We start from the raw sequence: 20,578 nt of genomic DNA on the forward strand, positions 1-20,578 counted from the left end.
AAAATGTTTAATTAAAAAAGTGTTGAATTGTGTTTAGTAAAGCTGTTGAGTTATATATTGTAAAATGTATTTTACATATAAACATAAATTACGCCTTTATACTTTTGTCATATATGTATATAATTTGCCCCTCTTTTTTGTAGTGTAATTTACCCGACAAAGAGTTAGATAAATATAATTAGAATATGCTGCTCATTTTACTTTCTTTTGCTCAGCAGCTTCCTCCTTTTCCAGTCTCCTTGCACGTTTTTCAATTATCCAGAAGTAAAACGATGGCCATATGTATCGAACGTAATATGCGAATTTCGCTTGCAAATCGGAGATTATTACATCTTTTTCTTTGCATACAATTGCATTTAAAATACGATTAGCTACTTTTTCTGGCCGCATTCCTGAATTCGTTGTTTTATCCATTTCTACCAAAAAATTTAATTAACACTTTATATTAATAATAATTTACTAGGTTTACTCACTTCCATAAGTTTCTCCACTACTTGTAAGTGCATTCATAGACAGCTGCGTGCGTATATACCCTGGACTTATGCATGCCACATGTACTCCCTTGTTAGCTACTTCTGAACGTAACGAGTCCGAAAACGCTTGCAAGGCATGTTTGGAAGCAGAGTACGCCGAGCGATAAGGTAGGGCAAATTTACCTTGTACTGAACTTATGAAACAAATATGCCCACTTTTCCGCTTTAACATCGATGGTAATAAAGCTGTTTTCTTATTTAAAAATATCGTACAAACCAAAATATTTAACTGATGATTGAGTTACCTTTAGTCAAAGCTACTGAGCCGAAGTAATTGACAACCATCAATTTCAAATCAATATCCACAGCAGAGGAAATAGCCGTAGCTCGAACGCTTATACCACCATTGTTAACTAGTATATCTATTTGGTTATGAACTTCTAGTGCTTTTTGTGCAAATGTGGGAATATCTTTTAATTCTGCCAAATCTAAAGGCAAGATAACCGGTGGAAATGTAACGGTGCCCTGTTATTATAGATTACAGTAAATTAAAAGTTTACACTTAAATCGTGTAATGAAGGAAATCATGTACCACATCTAAGCCTAATAAGTCCTTTTTTACCCGTTCCAGTTCTTCAATTCGCCTAGCTGCCAGAATTAATTTACAGCCGGATTTGTAAAATGCATGTGCCAAGGATTCTCCCAAACCAGAGCTGGCACCAGTTATCAACACAACCTATAAGGATTATATATATAAATATATGTATGTACATACTTGCAATAATACGTAACTGGTTTTGAAAACATACATACCTTTTCAGCTAATTCATTGCGATACCTTTTAACTCGGAGTCGATAGAAACATTCCATAAGTACAAAGGGCAAAGCAACTGGCATTAAAATTACGCCTAAAAGTACATACAGTGAGTTCCATTGACCACTTTGTCCTTGTGCAACACACTTTTCAACATCGTCTAAAGACATTTTTTTTATATTTTTCAGCTACTTGGGTTTATATTTTCTCTAATGCACTTTGATCATCCGATATCAAATCTTTTCCTTTCTTTGTTTTGATTTTATTTCGTATACATTCTTTCAATGAAATGTCAATGTTTATTACTAGGTAACAGCTGATTTTGACGTGAAAAAATTTATAGTCCAAGAATGATTTCTATCATTCTTGTTTATAGTAGTCATAAGTTGATTTTAGAAGTAAAGTTTTATTAGAAATTGCCAAAATAGGGATAAAAAATGAATGTCCTTAGATCGTATATAAGTCGAGGTAAAAGTGGTGTACTTCAAATTCCCGAAGTTATTGGTCCTCGTTTCATACACACTACCGCTATCCGTAAAACGTTTTGGGAAAAAGAGAAGAAATCGGGTTATACAAGTAATGTAACACTGCCTTCCAGAAAGGATCTAATTGTGGAAGGTTTTCGCGAACTTAAAAAAGAGATACAACTATGGAAAGATGAAATGAAAGAAAAATTAGATTGCGACCCAATACTTGTTTACCGTCCTGGTGAAACGGATGTGGTTTTCAATTTTAAAAATGAAAGTGCTTTCGATACTTGGATCGTGACAACGGATGCTGATCACCGGGAAGGCAAAAGTACAGCAAAGCTGGAAATGAGCTCGGGAGGCGCTGGGCTGTTTCATGGTAATGTAAATTCTGAACATGTAAGAGATGGTATTGTAAAGCGAACCGGCTATGCTAATATCCGAACAAAACGAGTGCGGGTAAGAAAATATAAGCAAATACATATGTATCAATTATATTATTTATATTTAAAATATACTTTGTATGTTTTAAAAAGTGTATATGATTTTAAGTTTTTAACCATATATAAAAATTTAATTGTTTGATATTTCAGTAATAGTTGTCATATAATCAACTTATATTATAAATCCATATATAAAATTTCCTGCAGCGGTCTTTCAAACGTGAGTCAACATATGACTGGACTCAATATAATACCCTCGTAATGAAAATACGTGGAGATGGACGTAGCTATCTTATTAATCTTCACACGGAAGGCTATTTTGATCTACAATGGAATGACGTATATCATTATGTGCTTTTTACTCGAGGTGGGCCTCATTGGCAATTAGTTAAGGTAATGTGCTTATATGTATAAAGAGTAGGTTCGCAGATAAATTAAATTCTTTGCAGATCCCATTTTCAAAATTCTTCCTCTCATCGAAAGGCCGAATACAAGACAGGCAAGGACCAATTCGTTTAGATCGTGTAACTCATTTTGGATTCTCAGTAGGGGCTAAAAATAATATGGATGGTCCTTTTCAATTGGAAATTGAGTATATAGGTTTGGAATTCGATCCTAATCACCGCGAGGAATTTGCTTATGAAATGTACAAAACTGATAAGTACATTGTTGCGACTTAAACACATTTGGAATCACATAACAAATTGTGTTTAAGGCACAAAAAATATTGTTTGTTATGTAATTTGCTAAGGAAATAATTAATATTGAATTTGTTGTCGAAATAAATAAGTTATAAAAGTGATTTAATTTATTTTATAAACTGTTAGTACAAAGTTGTGGAAATAAAATTCACTCACGTTAAAAATCAACCCTGAGTGATTGTTTACATTTTCAGTTTTGCATTACATAAAAATTCTTATTGGTCACTATTTTTTCCAATAACTGCTTTACTGCGATAAACATTTGCAAAACAGAACAAACATAAACCTTTTAGTTGCTTTGCGACAAGTGGATGTTTAGTTAGGTGTTTTTATCTAGTTAAACTGAAGGCTACGTGGAAATATAGTCGTGCTGTGCTCTACTCTACATTCGGATAAAAACAGCAACATGGTAACTATTTCATATATGCTATTATAATACGCACATACATTTCAAGTTGATAACCACTTGGATGCCTCCTTTAAGAAAAGTTTTAATTCACCACTGTGACCAAAATAAACAGAACAAATGACATGGTCTTTCGAAAAAATTTCGTTCCTAGGCAAACAATCGACCAACGTTGTTACGTTAGTTAGCCAACACATTCCATAACGTACAATATGAAAAAATAATACAAGGGGTGGGAAACATTAAGCGTAAACCTTGAAAATTGTTTTGAATAATCCGCTGTTTGGAGTAAAGGTATTTTTAAAACCTTTGATTACTATATTTCCACTAATTGGCGCATTAACTTGGAAAATATGAGATCAAATATTTCCTAAATTGCGCTTACTCACAAATATACAATCTAAAAAGAATCTAACGTGTATAAATGCACATACTTAAATAATTAACAGTTAGCAGTTTTTTTTTTTTTATTAGTTTTCCTACTACCATGGAGAGTCAGGCGTATGTACGTTCATATTTATTTCATCGTTGATTAAAAACGACTGCCGTCCTCTACATATTAAAAATTACCCTTTTGGTGAGAAAACCGGTTGAATTACTATAAGCATTTTATACTTGCACAGCATGTTGGAATACTTGCATTCAACAAGTGATACTGAAAGCAATTTGTTTTTGCCGCAATACTCGGAAGAAATAATGTTGACGTAGTTTGCTTAATCTAAAAAATACACAAAACCTGATTTGAGTGTACCAAACTCCACGCAAATTAATTTTCAAAGCTTGTGACACCTTCAGAGGCTTTACAAGCTTCACTTACCTTACACCTTTCTGCTGTGTTGGCAGCTTGAAAACTAATAAGAGAAGACATCAAATTTGTGTTGTTTACGGAAGCTGTCTCAATTGGGTATGAGATAAGATGGTTCGCTGCAGTGAGGTACGAGTAAATATCAAGGGAATGCTTAAAGTAAAAGTAAATTTAAAGCATAATAAAAAGTATAAAAAACAGGTACTCTTGCCAAAGTTTACAATTTCAGAAAGATAATAGAAAAACTGTACATACATATATATATATATGTATATATAATATTATTACGTGGCATTTCATAGGGATTCGTAAGATTAGACAATTAAAGAGATTCATAATTTAAATATATTAAACTAAGCAAGAATTGTTAGTCTTTATAATAATTTAAACGCAAGCATCGAGTTAAGTATATCGCAACAAATTCATTATAGCAAGAAACTTACCTTTATGACCCAAACATTTTGCTGAAACTAAACTTCCATCAAAGTCCGGCCAAATTCGAACCATTCATATCAGCCGCATATCCAGGTGAAAATTGGCTTAAGGTACGACCACTTAAAGATGGTGACTACGACCGGGGATTTCTGCAACTGCTTTCACAACTAACCGAAGTGGGTCATGTAACACGGACACAATTTTTAAGTATGCATTATTAAAGAAAATATGTAATTAACAAGTTAATATGTTGAAACAATAACTGATGAAACTGATTAAATCTGTCTATTCAATAGCAAGGTTCTCTCAGATGAAAGCCAGTGGCGATTACTATGTCACAGTAATTGAGGATACTCGAAGAAATGAAATAATCGGGGCTGCTTCCTTAATCGTCGAACGAAAATTCATACACAATTGTGCAATTGTAAGATGAAAACTGAAATTTATATGTATATCCCTATGGTCACATGACATACCATGTTATTTTATTGTTATTTACAGCGTGGACGTTTGGAGGACGTTGTTGTAAATGACAATTACCGCGGCAAGCAATTGGGTAAACTGTGAGTATCTTTGTAGCATAAAATTTTAAGTGAACATAATACTATTCAAAAATTTCTTTTTAACAATTCACTGCATAGTATTGTGGTAACTGTCAGTCTATTGGCTCAACACATCGGCTGTTACAAAATGTCGCTAGATTGCAAGGATAAGCTAATTAAATTCTACGAGTCTCTTGGCTATGCTCTTATTCCCGGAAATGCTAATTCCATGACAATACGATACGATGAGGAACCGTTTACAGTGCGACAAAACAACACTATGTTAGATGTTAGCGATGCTAACACCGTCAGCCAAACTGTGAGCCTCGATTTTTCTTCTTGACAATTAGCCACCAGTACCGCTCTTAAATCGAAATTGTAATTTCTTACAACATTTAGTATAAAAGAAAAATAATAAACTGTTGTAACATCATTAAACATAGTGATTCTTAATAATAGCCGAAAACAAAGAATGATTTGAAGTTATATTGATAGGCATCAAATTGCAAGGACTTCAAATACTTGATTGTTTTCGGCTAACCATTAATATGGATATATATGTTTCACAGTTTTTTTTCTTTTTTGTTGTAAGCATTAAAAATTTCTGATTTATTGCAAAGCGCTCCGCAGATGAAGGGAATATTGCAAGCATTTTTGAAGCGCTTTGATAGCGGTGCTGGTAGACGGTGGTGCCTTGCAACTGATGTTTTATGCATACTTATATAAATAAAAGCATCAGAAAAGGCATACATTAGAAAAGTAAACTTTTTTTTTTTTTTTAATTTACGTTATTGTGTACATTGTTGTATATTTAGTTTAACCATATGATTTGATTTTGATTTTTACTTGCAAACATGGCTGAAATTGAAAGGTAGTGGTTATATTACCATTTAAAAGTACATTTATAAAATAGGTAGTGTAACCAGTGGATGGGCAAGGAGCTTCACTTAGTGATTTTTGAAATGTTCGCATATACATATACATATGTACATATACGAGTACGAAAATATAATGTAAAATTCGGTATTTGTTGCTTTATTTATTTTTATTTTTACGGTTTATTGTTTTAAGTAAAACAGTTATTCTCATTTGAAAGCACTAATTGTATTCACATAAGTGACCACATTTGGGACATTTAAAGTGATTGCCAAAATAATCCATAATGTGTTCTAAATGACCACCATGCGAGCATCCTTGGCACCACGCATAAAGACCCCGCACGATGAGACCACAAACAGAGCACTTTGATGACTGCATTGATTTGCATTTCTGACAGTACCATCCCACACTGCTGCCCAAAGGTCGTCCACATTCACCACAATTTGTGTGCACTGAGGTGGATTGTTGGTTCAGTTCGCGCACTGAACGAAGCCATGAAAGATTCATTACTTTACATGCTTCGTTCCAGAGTTGATAGCGATGAAGTTGATCGATATATGTTTGAAACCATGTTTCCTATAGGTATATGAATTCTTACTTGCCACGCAATTCCTCATAGACTTGAGAAGGGATACTTACAACGAGAGCATCATCGATTTGGAGAAGTTTTCGTGCCTCTCCCATAGCGATCAGTATTGAAATACTTGTTTGCACATCGCCAACATCTCCTTGCAACATTATCGATTCCGCAACAAATTGATGAGGCTCCCAAATAGGTATGGCGGGCGTTGTATTTACTTTGATAATGCTTGGCATATTGGATGACTAAGAGTGAATATGTACAAACAACATGCACACATGCAAATTTATTTGTTTCAGTATGCCATAAATATTTGTACATATAATAGTAATTTACCGGTGGGGTATCCTTAGATTCGGGTTTTAAATCTAATTGTGGGCGTGCCGCTTGTACGTCATGGTGCAATGCGGTTTCTTGGTGAGAATGCATTTTTGAGAAGTCTGGCGGTCCGACGTATATGAAGCCTTCACGTAGTAGATCAAAATTGTCAAATGTTATTTCATTAAGTATTTGTGTCTCGGAGAGAATTACAGAACCGAATGGCGGATAATTTTGTTTAATGCTCCCCAAACCTACGCCCACTATAACGTTAGACGAATCGGTATCCAGATGCATAACATTATCCACACTGTCGTCATTACTAGCAATGTCATTATTTTGGTTACTATCCCACTGAAGCGCTTCGTGAACGTTTGCTATTTGCGCGGGGCGACGTAACGATTGCACACTTTTTTGATTAGAAAAAGAGTTGCGATGTATATCGTATTTCTGTTTACTAAATTCAGTGGAACCATATAAAACCTTAATAAAGGTCCACAATGTGGTTGCCTATATGTTGTGTGAGATGAAATTAAATTACAAATTGAAAGCGGGTGAAATTTTGGAAAAACTTACATTGTGCTTTCCGTATTTTTTTGTAACAATTGCATTTTGTTCACACATATCTGTTAATTTTCTACCGCACAAAATCAGCTCTTTAGCACAACCTATGAAGCATTCATGTTCCTTTAAATGTGTAGTTTCCTCCTCAACTGAATATCCAGTGTACTGAAGAAAAAATTACAAAAGTTGATTCTTGTTTTTGGTCTTGTTGGTTTTTCTTTTACCGATGGCTTAAGAATAAACTGGCAAACATCTGATTGAGCTAAATGGAACTGCTCATCAGTATTTGTGGGCCGTCGCCGATTGCTGCAAATATAAACCAAAAAATTAAACTCAATATCGAATTTATTTTTTCACATCTTCCTTACACAAATGAATTAATTTTAGACCCATGTGTAATAGTCTCAGTAGGTGTTAACTTAATTTTTCGGGCGAAAGAAATATCTCCACGATGACCCAAACTAGCACCTTGTGCATTTGCCTTCAAAGCCGGACGGGAGGCGTCTTTAAATGCATGTCTATAAATAGTAGAGTCTTTGCTGGTCGAAAGTAAGAGCTGAGAATTATCCCCCTTCCAAGCGATGCCTGTAGTAACATTGGTATGATCATTAAAGGAAGCAAAAGGTATGTATGGCCGTCGAATATCCCAAACATGAATGCTATAATCGACTACTAATGCACAACTTGCAATGTGATAACTGAATTTAAACAAAGGAATAAAATATATCAAGGCATTTAAAAATATAAAAAAGTTTATATAATTTCTTTACGTTCGATCAGGACGCCACTTTACCCTGCCCACAACTGCAATGGTATGAATTGTATGCTCCAACGATGCTTTCCCATCCATATTCCAAATCTTAGTAGAAAGAGATTGACACAAATTATAATAAAATTAAAATAATTCATACCTACTTTTATTTGTTTATCACGACTGCCGGTGGCCAACCAATTTTTGGTAGGATGCCAATCACAAGTATAAACAGGCCCACTATGGGCTGTGAATTGTAGAATACTTTTGTCGCCTCTAAAAAATATTTACATCATATATATTTATGCTCATAACAAAGTACTTCTTACTTTCGCAGGTCCCACAATTGAACGGTGCCATTTTCTGATACTGCTGATATCACATATTGCATATGTGGACTAAATTTTACATCACGGACAGATTCTGAATTACTATAATAAGTATATGACGACTTTTCATTGCGTATGTCGAATTGCTTAATAGTACCGTCTTGTGAACCAGATACGAGTATGTGCGGATCGTGAATGTCAAAACCAACTGTATGTGCAGTACGTTCATGCTCATTATAAACATGTAATTGTTTCTTTTGCCCGAAGCGGCTAAGATCCCATACCGATACTACACCATTTGTGGCAGCTGTAGCCAATATATTACTATCCAAAGAGCTCCAAGCTACATCGTTAGATGAGTAACTAAGATTTTGATTTTTACCACCGCGCATATTGCAGACTTCTGTAAACCCATCACTATAAATCGCATACACCTTTAAAACTGAAATAAAAATATATTTTAACTCGGCTATTTTCATCAGATCTTCAGTTATTTTTCTTACGACTTCGGCCAGCGACGGCTATTTGGTTACATTCTCTATTCAACGCCAATGCATTTGCATGTCCCTCCTGGCAAATGCGCATTGAAATGGTATTGGCATCCTCAGTGCCACGTTCGCGCCAGTCCTGAACGTTCTGCATGTTTACACAATTTCACCGTTTCATAGACAATTTCTTTAAATTGAAAATTCAGCTTTATCCAAATGAACCTTTTAAGCCATTGACTATCGCCTATATAATGAAAGCGTATCACAACATATAATAATAAATCACAACTTTTGACGTTTCTTATCAGGAGTCCCAATTTTATTGTATTTACATAGAATTAGGGAGATCTAAGAAAAGTTAAAAGCACTTTTATCAAATATTTTTAAGGTTTGATAAGAATGTTAACATTTTATTAAAAAGTGTATATTTTCTTGTAATTAAACAATTTATGAATTTTTGAATATATTGCGCAATTTTTCCCGATCTACGCATAAACACAACTCTGTGTGTAAATACAGGAAACGTCAACAGATAACATTCGCAGTGAAATAAGTAATCATATAGCTACGTCAGGAGAAAAGTTAAATTTATTGGTAAAGTGATATAAATATGCATTAAATTACTAAAAATTAGTTGACGACTATAAAAACGATATATATAATATTAAAATAGAGTTATCTGTAATGGAAAATATGAGCAAGAACGTATAATACTAATGTAAAAGTATGCAGGAAAATTGGTGATATTAAAGTTTCTATATTGGTGTGTGCAGAACTAAAACAAAGTATGAAGAAATAAAAAGTGAAAGTAAAAAGAATAGAAAAATTTGGTGGACAACGGAGTGAATTGGAGAAAACCTAAGTTTTTTACTTATTGTTTGGAAGAGAGAGGTGGTTGTGAAACAAATAATTAAAGCTTTACGTAGAGTACTGACAAACAGCTGGCACTTTAAATTGCCAAATTCTTTATTAACTTGTTTAAAACATATTTACAGTTGCTGATAAATAGTTTTTTGAATATTGTACAGCACCTGTAAGCAGAATTCATATTTATTTGTTTTTGTGTGACATACTGTCCCTTTCAACATCAACAAAATATTCAGCCGCCGATCAAAAATGTGGTCGTTCTTCTCGCGCGACTCGACGAAAGACTTTCCATATGATATCGGTGAACAAGTGCCGGGCTTAGAGTCACGTTCCATTTGGACATTGCACAAAGCAAAGCGTAAGGGCACACAAGAAGAAGTATCAGTATTTGTTTATGATATACGAAGTGGTTCAGATGCTAAATGTGAATTAGCAAAGGCTGCATTGAAACGGCTTAAGACTTTAAGACACCCGAGCATTCTACAGTACCTGGACTCATTTGAAACGGATAAAACACTTTATATTGCTACTGAAGCAGTTGAACCTTTGGGTACTCACATTGAAAAGTTGGCCTCTCATGGTCCCCAAAAAGATTTGTATTTAGCATGGGGGGTGTTTCAAATCACAGTAAGCATATATTTGACTTAAATTATTACAACTTTAATTTGAAAAATGTATTTAACCACCAAGCGCGCACTTTCATTCCTTAACAATGACGGTAACTTAAGGCATAACAATGTTTGCGTTTGGTCGGTATTTGTTAATTCATCTGGAGAATGGAAACTTGGTAGTTTGGAGTATGTTTCGCCAGCGGACGGTAATCCTATGCCACCTATTAAAGTACCACCCGCTTTAGAGGTATATGATCCACCGGAAAAAAACGACCAGAGCAAATTAAAAGCAGCTACAAAATGGTATACAATTTTATAATAATGCTACACTTAAGATGTTCTAAAGTAATATTATGCCTAACTTTCAGCTCAGTTGATATGTGGGGATTGGGTTGTTTAGTTTGGGAGTCATTCAATGGACCTCTAAAAATGCGTTCAAACCTTAAAGACATAGATAATATTCCAAAGTCGTTGCAAACTCTTTATTGTGAATTGGTAGGCGCATCACCTTCAAATAGACCCAACCCAGCTGATATTATAACGAGATGTCGCAAACCAGGTGGCTTCTTTAAGAATGATTTAGTTGATTCTCTACTTTTCCTTGAGGAGATACAAATCAAAGACAAGGCTGAGAAAAATCGTTTCTTTAGTGGTTTAACAATACATTTGGATAATTTTCCCGACAACGTTTGCAAGTAAATATGCATATATGTTTTTTTACTTCAATTAATTCCAATAATCGCACTTTACAGGCATAAAATACTTCCTCAGCTTATCACTGCATATGAATATGGTGATGCAGGATCAGCTGTGCTAGCACCCATGTTTAAACTTGGAAAATTACTTGATGAAACTGATTATCAAAAACGCATAGTTCCCTGTGTAGTGAAACTTTTTGCTTCCACAGATCGTGTGACGCGCTCCCGATTATTACAACAATTAGAATTGTTTATAGCACATTTGCAACCGCAGGTAGTGAACGATCAGATTTTTCCCCAAGTCGCACATGGCTTCTTGGATACCAATGCTACCATAAGAGAGCAAACTGTAAAGGTGATACAACGATAATTATTTGATTTGGATTAAATGGAATTTGAATTTAAATGTACTTAATCTGTATATATTAGTCTATCATTCATCTGGCGCCTAAGCTGAACTACAATAATTTGAATGTTGAGGTTCTACGACATTTTGCGCGCTTGCAAGCTCGTGATGATCAGGGTGGCATACGCACCAATACAACTGTATGTTTGGGAAAAATAGCCCCACACCTACATCCACAGGTGCGACAGCGCGTTTTGGTGTCTGCTTTTATAAGGGCTATGCGCGATCCTTTCCCACCAGCACGAGTAGCTGGTGTACTTGCTTTGGCTGCTACACAACAATACTTCCTGCTAAGGTAATGCCTACTTCAAACATGAACGTAATGGAAGCTAATAATTTGTTTTCTATTAAAATCAAATTAATTAGTGAAGTGGCAAACAGGGTTCTCCCATCTTTGTGTTCTCTTACCGTTGATCCAGAAAAGACTGTGCGCGATCCAGCTTTCAAAACGATACGTGGCTTTTTGGGTAAATTGGAAAAAGTATCAGAGGATCCAAGTCTGCGTGAAACTATGGGTAAGTCAAAAGAAAGGTTTTAAGGTGTCAATAATGAAATTATATTTGATATATTAAATTTCAGAAGCTGATGTGCATACTGCTACGCCGTCGATCGGAAATGCAGCAGCTACATGGGCGGGTTGGGCTGTTACAGCAGTTACAGCTAAATTCTACCGGAGCCAAAGTGATTCATCACGTCCGCGACCGCCTTTAACTGGCCGAAATCTCTCTAAGCCTGCATCTTTAGGTTTGGTGTTTACATTCTTTTTAATATTACATGGATTTAGATCGTGAATTTTATAGAGCAACCTTCGAGTAGCAGCTTATCAACGACAACATCCAGCGTCACATCTATGACATCACTAGAACATGAAAGCAACGACACATCCGCGTCTGCTTCAGATTATGGCAACAATGACTGGGATAACGAAAATTGGGGTGAAATGGACGTAAGAAAATCCTATCGATAATATATTTGAACATTTATTCAATAAATACCATTATTTTTGGTTAGACATCACAGGACCCTAGTAGTCCAATGGCTGGCACTTCTAACAATGGTCAATTGAATGCATCGAATGCACTCAATGAAGTACGTGATGGTTGGGATAACGAGGAGTGGGGCAGTTTAGAAGAAGAGCCGGTAGGTTAAGAATGTTGACTTTGAAAGAACAAAATCAAAAGTTCTGAAAATATTACAGGGAGAAGAAGAGGAAGAACAAGAAGAACATTCGCAGCCTTTGCATTCGAGACAATCAGCGCACTCTGTGGATGAGCAATTGTGCACGTCAACAGCACGCCCACATCAACAACAATTGCTGCAACATCAATTGAATGAACTTATCGAACCACTAGCTAAACTGAACACTCACACAGCGACATCGCCATCAAGGGGGCAAAATCAGCATGCACTTGACTTGCGATCCAAAGATATTTCAAATTTAGCTATTACACAAACAACAACAACAACGGTATTTTCAAATTGCAACAATATCAGTCCACCACACATAAATAACTCAACGAATTCGAATGCAAATTGGAATAGCGATTCGTGGGCCGATGGTGAATTTGAACCTGTTGAAGAACAGCTGACGGGTAAGGGAAAAAAACCGTGAAAATTTGTATTAACATTCATCCAAATTATTTATTTAATTATATGTTTAGGAAATACCAAGCTGGATGAAGCGCGTAGAAAACGCGAAGAGAAAAAGTTGCAGAGGCAACGTGAGTTGGAGGCGCGACGAGCGCAACGTACAAGTGGCCCGATGAAATTGGGTGCCAAAAAGCTTTAAGATGTGAATTTTTAGTTTTTAACTAAATGTTTATATTTTAAATTTTCGAGTATAATGTATTTAAGGTTCACATACAAATCATATGCATTTTGGCATATACATTTCTTTAGTAATTCATGACATGTCGATAAGAAACGATATAACTATGTGTACGTAGTAGAACTTGCTCGAAACCAAATATGCAGTTGTTGAAAAGCAAAAGAAAATTGTAATTTTATAGGTAAATACGAGATATTGAAAGATTTTTTATATATTAAATATCAAAAGAAAAAAATTAACAAATTAGTATAAAATAGAAACGAAGAATTTCGTATATAAAATTTATGATTTAAAATCTCTAAAAACTGAAAATTTAATGTAGAAATAAAATATTTAGTCACATTTGTTAAGGTGCAAGCGTAACTCTGAAATGCTATTTGAAGTCTTATCAACAATTGTGCAGGAAAAAGCCGCACTTAGTCTAACAAAATAATGTTTGTGTATTCATAAAATATCACTATTGTTTAAATTTACGTGCACCAACATATATTGTGAGCTCATATTTTTACCTTTTGCAAATTAACCACAAAAACAAATAAAACCAAAAGTAGCTAGATACGAATTTCAAATTTAAATACATTAGTACTTCTATCTCAGCAATAGATTTTATTGTATATAGTATACTCTAATGATTGAAATCATTGCTGTAGTACTTCGTCTTCGTGCATTCTTATTGAATTTACTAATTGAATATAATAAGCGCCAATTAAATTAAATTCATATAGTATAAATTATTATGTATTTGCTTTTTATTTATTATCATTGCATTTTGGATTAATTTGTGAAATTCATAATGGTCATTTTAAATAATATCAGATTATGATTTCCCTATTTAACTATAAGGTAATCATCACGGAATTTTATAATATTTAATGGGAACTTGTTTGTGAAAAAATGTGAGTGAGTGAATTTCGTTTTCTACATATGTATGTATGTATGTTGTATATCATTTTAATGTGAAAGCATTTGGCTTACCAAGAAAAAAAGTGGAACGAGCAGAAATCCACCATATGTATTAGTTGAATATCTAATTTGCCAGAATCTCTTCTCTCTTCTTTTTGTTATGATTAACTCTAGTAGTTGTCTTCTGCTTACTTAAAGCTAGTAAAAATATGTTTCCTTGGCTTCTAATCAATATGAAATGTAAATTACGTTATTAGTTCCCCCAACCTGTTGAGCTAGTATAATAGTTGATTATTTTTTTATAGTGATCAGAATTTTGGAATGAACAGTTATGCACTGCAGATAAAAAATCGTTTATATCGTATACATTTGTACATTTATGCATACATACATGTTTGTTAGGTTGTATATCGTACATTTATTACAAAAAAGTCACAACTCAAAAATTTTCAAAATCAATTTTCTTCAGTATATCAATTAATAACTTAAATACCTACCCAAGAATTTGCATTGTCTTAACTGGAAAATAACCATGGCTCACTTATGCAGTATCAACTAAAGAATACTATTTGTAGTTGTATCGCTATAGCTGAAAGCGAAAAAAGTTATTTGAAATATGTCACTTTCGTTGACATATTTACATATATGCGATTATGACACTGTTATTGAATGTTTTAAAGTCAATCATATTTGAGTAAGATAGAGCAGTAACTGATTTTTCCTCGTCTGAACATTTGTCATTTATTGTATTGTGACTCTTTTGAGGTTAGTGTACGAATTGTTTGGATTTTTCAAATAATTAAGTACTAATACAGTTTCAGAAGCGATGGCCTTTACTACACCTTTTATGCCAGAAATATCTACTTTTTCGAATTAGGATAACATCTTTCCTTTTGGCATTTTAAATAAACTATACAACTTAATCCAAAGCCACTTAGCTAAAAGTCATCAGAGCAGAGCAAAGTAGTAGCGGCCTTATTTTTAAGTAATTTTGCAGTTAAATGTAAGTTCATACACTGACAAATTAAATAGCAGTATTACAATATTGGATCTACAGCAACGCTCAAAGTACATATATATATCCAATTTAACGTCACAAGTATAATGTGATCGAGGCTTAGATCGAATTATAAAATTTCTAAAATACTTAATATATTACAAATTTAATAAAAGAATAGTTTTCTTAAGAAAAAATCTTACAATTTCACATATTTAAGCATTTGTTTAAACCAGTTGAACATTTATGTCTATCATGCTTGATGTTATCATATAATTATGTCGCTTTGGATGAGTAACTATGTATTATTTATATTTTAGAGAAAGAAAATCAGCATGAGTGAAAAGTGTTAGCCAAATTTTACCGAAGCTGGAGATTTTGAAAATATTTTGTACACATCAGAGAGATCACTCTACTACTAGCTCAGTACTACATTCGATACAACTTTTTGTTGTTAAACGCAAACATTAGAAACATGTGACACTCGTTTTATACGTGTTTTGTATTTGTATTTATTGAAAACAAAAATCGTAAATTCATATGGTTTTCAAATAATCAAAGACTTGAAATTTATCATACATACATGATTCATATTAAGCAATCAAAATTCAATACTTTGCATCAGTCCTTGAACTATCGTGTAGTGATTACAAAAAGCTGGTGTAGAGACATGAGTTGGGCCACTCCCGCATTACATATGAATAATTTTTTGATGATCCAACATGATACAAACGGCCAACGTGGTCCAAAGAAGATACTCAATTGTTGGAACTGCCGATATAGCTGCCATACAAATTGACCGATCAAAATCAAAATAGAAACCTCCATAAACTATCTCTCGTTCTTTTTCTTTAAATAAACATAGTTTACAACTTGCAAAATGCACCGTAAAAAAGATAATAAATTAAGAATTATAATGCTTTCAATTTAGAGAACAACTTGCAATTTCAGATATTTTCATTTTGCGTGGGAAATTTTTCATTATTAATATACATACAATATACATTTAAAACCTTCAAACAAGTTTGAAAAATAAAATATTAGAAATAATTGCTAACGATTTCGCCAAATCTGCATGTCCTTTTTTTTACTAACAAATATATTTAACATAGTACGATATAAGAAATTATCGCTCTATCGTTAACTACAATTTTATAAAGGTTCTCATTTCCAACATCATAGTTAAGGCTATCATCAAGTTCATGATGTCGTGAATTGAATGATTGCGTGTATATAAAAGGATTAAAAAAAATGTATTTAAAGTCTAGATATATCAACACACATGTACACATGTATATATCGTATGTATATACCATACATATGAAAGCTTATGCAATGAAAGTTCTATGTTTCCTTCGGGCAGTATTTTGTTTGGTGTTTTGTTTTTACCACTTTGGAGAAGTTCTCCACACACACCACACTCATATATGTATACAAGTTGTTTTAAATGTTTTACATATGCGTGCACATAGGTATGTATATTTAGCTGCTAGTTAAATCTCACAGTTTTAACAACATATTTATTTGTATTTTTATAAGCTTTCCATTGTCTCTGCCGAAAACTTCAAAAGAATAAACACAATTTTAATATACATGCTTATGTATAAAATAAAATTCAAGACTGCGAAGAATGAGAATTCATTGAAGTGAGTATAAATAAGTACTAATTAAATAAAAAATAACTCATTATAATAATTATACAGTATTTTATTAAATCTGAAAGGCTCAGTCAAAAACATTTTCAGAATAACCTCATTCCAACGAAAGTTAGATAAACCAGATCTCGGTTCCCGCTTGTGTGGTTAAAATTTGTAAAGTGGGCTTGACTTCACGCCGTAATACGTTTAATGCACATACATACATACATATGTATATCACAAGCTACAATTGCTGCTTAATATATGTACATATGTATAAATTAAATATGACATTTGGTATTTACAAAATTCTCACAATACGGTTTTTGAGGAAATTGATAGTAAATTTACAAGACATCTTATTAAAAGCCATAAAAAAACCCATTTTCACCCTATATCTTGTACACTTTTGACACAATTTTCAGGAATTTTTGCACGAATTGGAGTTTTAAAAAACAGCGAAGATCGTTTTGCCGCCCCCAAGACGTTGCGCCCGGGGCGAAGGCCCCTTCGGGAGATGAGGCACCAACAGCTAAGTTTTCGTAATTTTTAAATAAAAATGTGCTAAATTGTTTAAATAAAATATATGATTGTGTATAAAAAAAGTAGTAATATACCCTTTTGAACCTCTGGGTAAGGGGGTAAGCCCTCTCCACATTTTACTTATTTGATTTTTGGCATAACGTTAGAATACTTTTCTTTTTTACAATAATTCCCAGCAAATTGGTGATTTGAAAATTTTACGAACTCTTTGTGATACTGGCATACATACATATATGTACATACATACATAAAGTATGTGTACTGGTCACATAGAAATTTCTAACGGTAAAATCACAATTCAAATTTACACGCAAAGTTTACTACATTATTTATATAATTGCATTATATTTTTTACAAAAATATGGTTAGTGTAATATTTGTCAGCAATGACTATACACGCCCGCGAATCGCTTTTGCGGAAAAAGCTGGAAAATCCAGGCATGTCTCACAGCGACATCGCCAAAAAATTAAAAATTGCAAAATCTTCGGTACTTAAGAGATACAGTGACTCCTTATCATTGAATAGAAAGGCCGGTAGTGGCAGAAAACAAGGATTTGAATCTCCACTTATAGCAAAAAAGTGTTGACTTATTGGAAACGAAATCGTGGACTTTCAGTACAAGATGTCGCCAAAATAGTGCAAATGTCACCTTCATTATGTACAGAAAGTACGCAACTGTCATGTTTTGGCAAAACGACGTGCTCGATAATTATGTATGTACATATGTATATGAAAAGATCATGCCTAATTTTAGCTGCGTTGTAATAGACGATGAATCCTGTGTAAAAGCGGACTTTAAACAAATTCGAAGGCGACAATTTTACACAGCAAACAAAAGGGGAAATGTTTCTAATACATTTAAAAATAAAAAGCTTGACAAATTCTCAAAAAAATGTCTAGTATGGCAGGCCATTTGCCAGTGTGGCTTTAAAAGTGAACCTTTTAGAGGTTATGGAACAATAAATCAAGAAATTTATGTTAATGAGTGCTTACAGAAACGTCTTTTGCCTGTAATTAAGCTTCATAAGGATCCAATGATCTTTTGGCCTGATCTTGTAACATGACATTACGGAAAACCCGCTTTAAGACAATAGAGTGGTTGGTGTTCCCAAAGAGGTGAACCCTCCGAATTGCCCACAGCTCAGGCCGATTGAGACTTATTGGGCCATTATTATACTAGTATATACAGTGAAAAATGAGAGGCTATTTAGGAATTTATTTAGGAAGAGGCAATTAGCGAAACGTCACTAAAGACTTCAATAAGGATTCTTTGCAAGCGCTTATGAAGGATGTTTAGTCTAAATTATGAATATTCGCTGAATATTATATATTGAATTCACATAAATCTATAAATCTATAACCTATAAATTGTATAAATATTTCTGAAATTGAATAATAAACATAAGTTTTATAACGTTATACGTTCGACCAATTTTTTTCGTGCACATACTTTATATAGTATGTAAATCCAGGCATGTACAGTACAAGAGTAGTACCCATTAGTGAATTTAACTAGTCATAAACCATTTCACAACTAGTATGCACTGAATGTTTAACCAGGCAGACAATTGCCTTTTTCCGTACAAGCATTGCCATATGACATAATACAAATATTTATCCGTTAAAAAATATACTAAACAATTCTAGCTGCATTGTGGGCGAATAAAATAATAAAGAAAATTATTCGATAAATGGTTGAAATCTTTCATGTAGTTAGATTTTAGATAGGAACAGATATATATACATATAAGCTGGAAAATTTCTGATTTAATGCATCACGTACAAAATTCGCATACATACTTACAACAAGAAACTCAAGAAGAACAGCACAATGCTTGCAGTCTTGATAACACAACACCTGGGCGGCATTGAAACGACAATTTGTTTGTGTTGTATACGATCCGCCGGTTCGATTTTATTTACGTATAATGTATGGACATACATATATTTCTAGTATTCTATAAATTCTTGACATTGCCCCACTGCATGGGCGATTGACGCTTGTCTTATTTGAAGGCCTAAAATAGCAATTAATGCAACAAAAATATCGTATATTCTTTTACTTGTAAGTGGTTAGTGCAAGTGGTTTTTCGTGTTGCGTGAAGTGAATTCTGGAAAATATTTTTTATAGATTCTGGACAACATTACGTATTTAATATTAATGTTATAAATTTAATTTGGTTAATGTATTATTTTTTTTTCGGGAAAACAATGAATTTTTAATTTTTTAGAAATTAGTGTTTTTGTTATAGTGTCGGGCGAGGTCGAGCTATGAATCATTTTTCTTAGTAAACTACAGAGTTTCTACTTAACATATGTATAAGCTTAAAAATTTTCCCCGTCTTTCTACGTGGCACCGCCCACTATCTGGTGAAATCCCATATCTCGGGACTCGACTGACCGACTTCGGCAAAATTAATGGAGCTTAACATTCTTTTTATATTCCTATGTCACTCTGTGAATATGAGCGAAATCGGACTAAAACCACGCCAACTTCCCATATAACACAATTTAAAATTCCATCTGGTTCTTTCACTTTCCAGTACACAAATAAAGAATTAATTAATATAACGGAATACAATTTTGCGGTAATAATTCTCTTAGAGTAAGCCACCTTTTAACTAATAATTGTTCAAATCCAACCAAAACTGTTCAATCCCCTAGGTACCGAATATGTGGACCCCAGTACCTATAGTTGACTTTTGACCGAAAATATCGTTTAATGTGTGATATATGATATTGAAATTCACACAGAATCCTTTCCTGGCAATAGCATTTCATTGTGTCAAAAATGGGTTGAATCGGGTCAATACTTTCCTGAGCCCCCATATACCTAATATAAAGATTTTAGAACTTCTAGGTCACTTTATGCTGAATATATCCGCCGATATTTGAGTCATTTCAATGAAAATTGCAGAACATGTTTTATTCACAACAGTGTACCTTTGCGCCTTAAATAGATACAAATACGCGAAAACTTTACCCCCTCTATAACTATTACCAAGATTTTCGGACATCCACTTGACCTTGATCCATATGATTGGTGATTGTATGTAAGGTACCTAAGTGAAACCGAGGGAACATTTTTTTGA

At 33.6% G+C, this 20,578-nt stretch overlaps 5 protein-coding genes and 1 long non-coding RNA gene across 7 annotated transcripts; 3 read left to right on the plus strand and 3 right to left on the minus strand.

Annotated features, from left to right (window-relative positions):
* Positions 1 to 27: 27 nt before the first annotated feature.
* Positions 28 to 1,643, minus strand: LOC120766938 (dehydrogenase/reductase SDR family protein 7-like). The gene is made up of 5 exons (XM_040092687.1): positions 1,287 to 1,643; positions 1,066 to 1,209; positions 779 to 998; positions 474 to 719; positions 28 to 416 (listed from the first exon to the last, which is right to left on the minus strand). The coding sequence occupies exons 1-5, from the start codon at positions 1,455 to 1,457 to the stop codon at positions 193 to 195; spliced, it is 1,005 nt and encodes a 334-aa protein (XP_039948621.1). The 5' UTR covers positions 1,458 to 1,643; the 3' UTR covers positions 28 to 192.
* A 2-nt stretch (positions 1,644 to 1,645) lies between these two features.
* On the plus strand, positions 1,646 to 3,072 carry LOC120766940 (complex I intermediate-associated protein 30, mitochondrial). The gene is made up of 3 exons (XM_040092690.1): positions 1,646 to 2,213; positions 2,405 to 2,590; positions 2,647 to 3,072. Exons 1-3 carry the CDS (start codon positions 1,725 to 1,727, stop codon positions 2,875 to 2,877), a joined length of 906 nt encoding a protein of 301 aa, XP_039948624.1. The 5' UTR covers positions 1,646 to 1,724; the 3' UTR covers positions 2,878 to 3,072.
* Positions 3,073 to 3,770: 698 nt separating this feature from the next.
* LOC120766942 lies at positions 3,771 to 4,194 on the minus strand. The gene is made up of 2 exons (XR_005704632.1): positions 4,122 to 4,194; positions 3,771 to 4,022 (listed from the first exon to the last, which is right to left on the minus strand). It is a non-coding gene; the product is annotated as an uncharacterized LOC120766942 (long non-coding RNA).
* Positions 4,015 to 6,112, plus strand: LOC120766941 (probable glucosamine 6-phosphate N-acetyltransferase). Its single transcript, XM_040092691.1, has 5 exons — positions 4,015 to 4,238; positions 4,541 to 4,751; positions 4,841 to 4,968; positions 5,046 to 5,107; positions 5,186 to 6,112. Exons 1-5 carry the CDS (start codon positions 4,221 to 4,223, stop codon positions 5,427 to 5,429), a joined length of 663 nt encoding a protein of 220 aa, XP_039948625.1. The 5' UTR covers positions 4,015 to 4,220; the 3' UTR covers positions 5,430 to 6,112.
* LOC120766937 (GATOR complex protein WDR24) lies at positions 6,113 to 9,317 on the minus strand. Its single transcript, XM_040092686.1, has 10 exons — positions 9,011 to 9,317; positions 8,508 to 8,949; positions 8,343 to 8,454; positions 8,198 to 8,286; positions 7,796 to 8,125; positions 7,652 to 7,733; positions 7,440 to 7,592; positions 6,882 to 7,373; positions 6,605 to 6,790; positions 6,113 to 6,541 (listed from the first exon to the last, which is right to left on the minus strand). The coding sequence occupies exons 1-10, from the start codon at positions 9,147 to 9,149 to the stop codon at positions 6,185 to 6,187; spliced, it is 2,382 nt and encodes a 793-aa protein (XP_039948620.1). The 5' UTR covers positions 9,150 to 9,317; the 3' UTR covers positions 6,113 to 6,184.
* Positions 9,318 to 9,600: 283 nt separating this feature from the next.
* LOC120773644 (N-terminal kinase-like protein) lies at positions 9,601 to 13,974 on the plus strand. Of its 2 annotated transcripts, none has more exons than XM_040102655.1 (11): positions 9,601 to 10,489; positions 10,553 to 10,776; positions 10,842 to 11,168; positions 11,226 to 11,526; positions 11,601 to 11,872; positions 11,944 to 12,092; positions 12,157 to 12,321; positions 12,378 to 12,523; positions 12,589 to 12,717; positions 12,776 to 13,169; positions 13,239 to 13,974. In XM_040102655.1, exons 1-11 carry the CDS (start codon positions 10,112 to 10,114, stop codon positions 13,364 to 13,366), a joined length of 2,613 nt encoding a protein of 870 aa, XP_039958589.1. In that variant the 5' UTR covers positions 9,601 to 10,111; the 3' UTR covers positions 13,367 to 13,974. The 2 variants fall into 2 exon arrangements, with proteins under 2 accessions (XP_039958589.1, XP_039958598.1); XM_040102664.1 differs by having other exon boundaries at positions 12,598 to 12,717.
* The last annotated feature ends 6,604 nt before the right edge of the window (positions 13,975 to 20,578 follow it).

The sequence above is a fragment of the Bactrocera tryoni genome, chromosome 1 (genome assembly GCF_016617805.1).
Source record: "Bactrocera tryoni isolate S06 chromosome 1, CSIRO_BtryS06_freeze2, whole genome shotgun sequence".
Classification (NCBI taxonomy): Eukaryota; Metazoa; Arthropoda; class Insecta; order Diptera; family Tephritidae; genus Bactrocera; species Bactrocera tryoni.

Coding starts and splice junctions, on each gene's coding strand:
- LOC120766938 (XM_040092687.1), bottom strand. CDS start 1,457: ATGTCTTTAGACGATGTTGAAAAGTGTGTTGCACAAGGACAAAGTGGT. Junction 1,210..1,286: donor GCAATGAATTAGCTGAAAAG/GTATGTATGTTT, acceptor TAATCCTTATAG/GTTGTGTTGATAACTGGTGC. Junction 720..778: donor CTCAGTAGCTTTGACTAAAG/GTAACTCAATCA, acceptor ATAAGAAAACAG/CTTTATTACCATCGATGTTA.
- LOC120766940 (XM_040092690.1), top strand. CDS start 1,725: ATGAATGTCCTTAGATCGTATATAAGTCGAGGTAAAAGTGGTGTACTT. Junction 2,214..2,404: donor TCCGAACAAAACGAGTGCGG/GTAAGAAAATAT, acceptor AATTTCCTGCAG/CGGTCTTTCAAACGTGAGTC. Junction 2,591..2,646: donor CTCATTGGCAATTAGTTAAG/GTAATGTGCTTA, acceptor AATTCTTTGCAG/ATCCCATTTTCAAAATTCTT.
- LOC120766941 (XM_040092691.1), top strand. Junction 4,969..5,045: donor TCATACACAATTGTGCAATT/GTAAGATGAAAA, acceptor TGTTATTTACAG/CGTGGACGTTTGGAGGACGT. Junction 5,108..5,185: donor GGCAAGCAATTGGGTAAACT/GTGAGTATCTTT, acceptor TTCACTGCATAG/TATTGTGGTAACTGTCAGTC.
- LOC120766937 (XM_040092686.1), bottom strand. CDS start 9,149: ATGCAGAACGTTCAGGACTGGCGCGAACGTGGCACTGAGGATGCCAAT. Junction 7,734..7,795: donor TCTAAAATTAATTCATTTGT/GTAAGGAAGATG, acceptor TTATATTTGCAG/CAATCGGCGACGGCCCACAA. Junction 7,593..7,651: donor AGTTTATTCTTAAGCCATCG/GTAAAAGAAAAA, acceptor TTTTTTCTTCAG/TACACTGGATATTCAGTTGA.
- LOC120773644 (XM_040102655.1), top strand. CDS start 10,112: ATGTGGTCGTTCTTCTCGCGCGACTCGACGAAAGACTTTCCATATGAT. Junction 11,169..11,225: donor TTTCCCGACAACGTTTGCAA/GTAAATATGCAT, acceptor CGCACTTTACAG/GCATAAAATACTTCCTCAGC. Junction 12,524..12,588: donor AAAATTGGGGTGAAATGGAC/GTAAGAAAATCC, acceptor ATTTTTGGTTAG/ACATCACAGGACCCTAGTAG.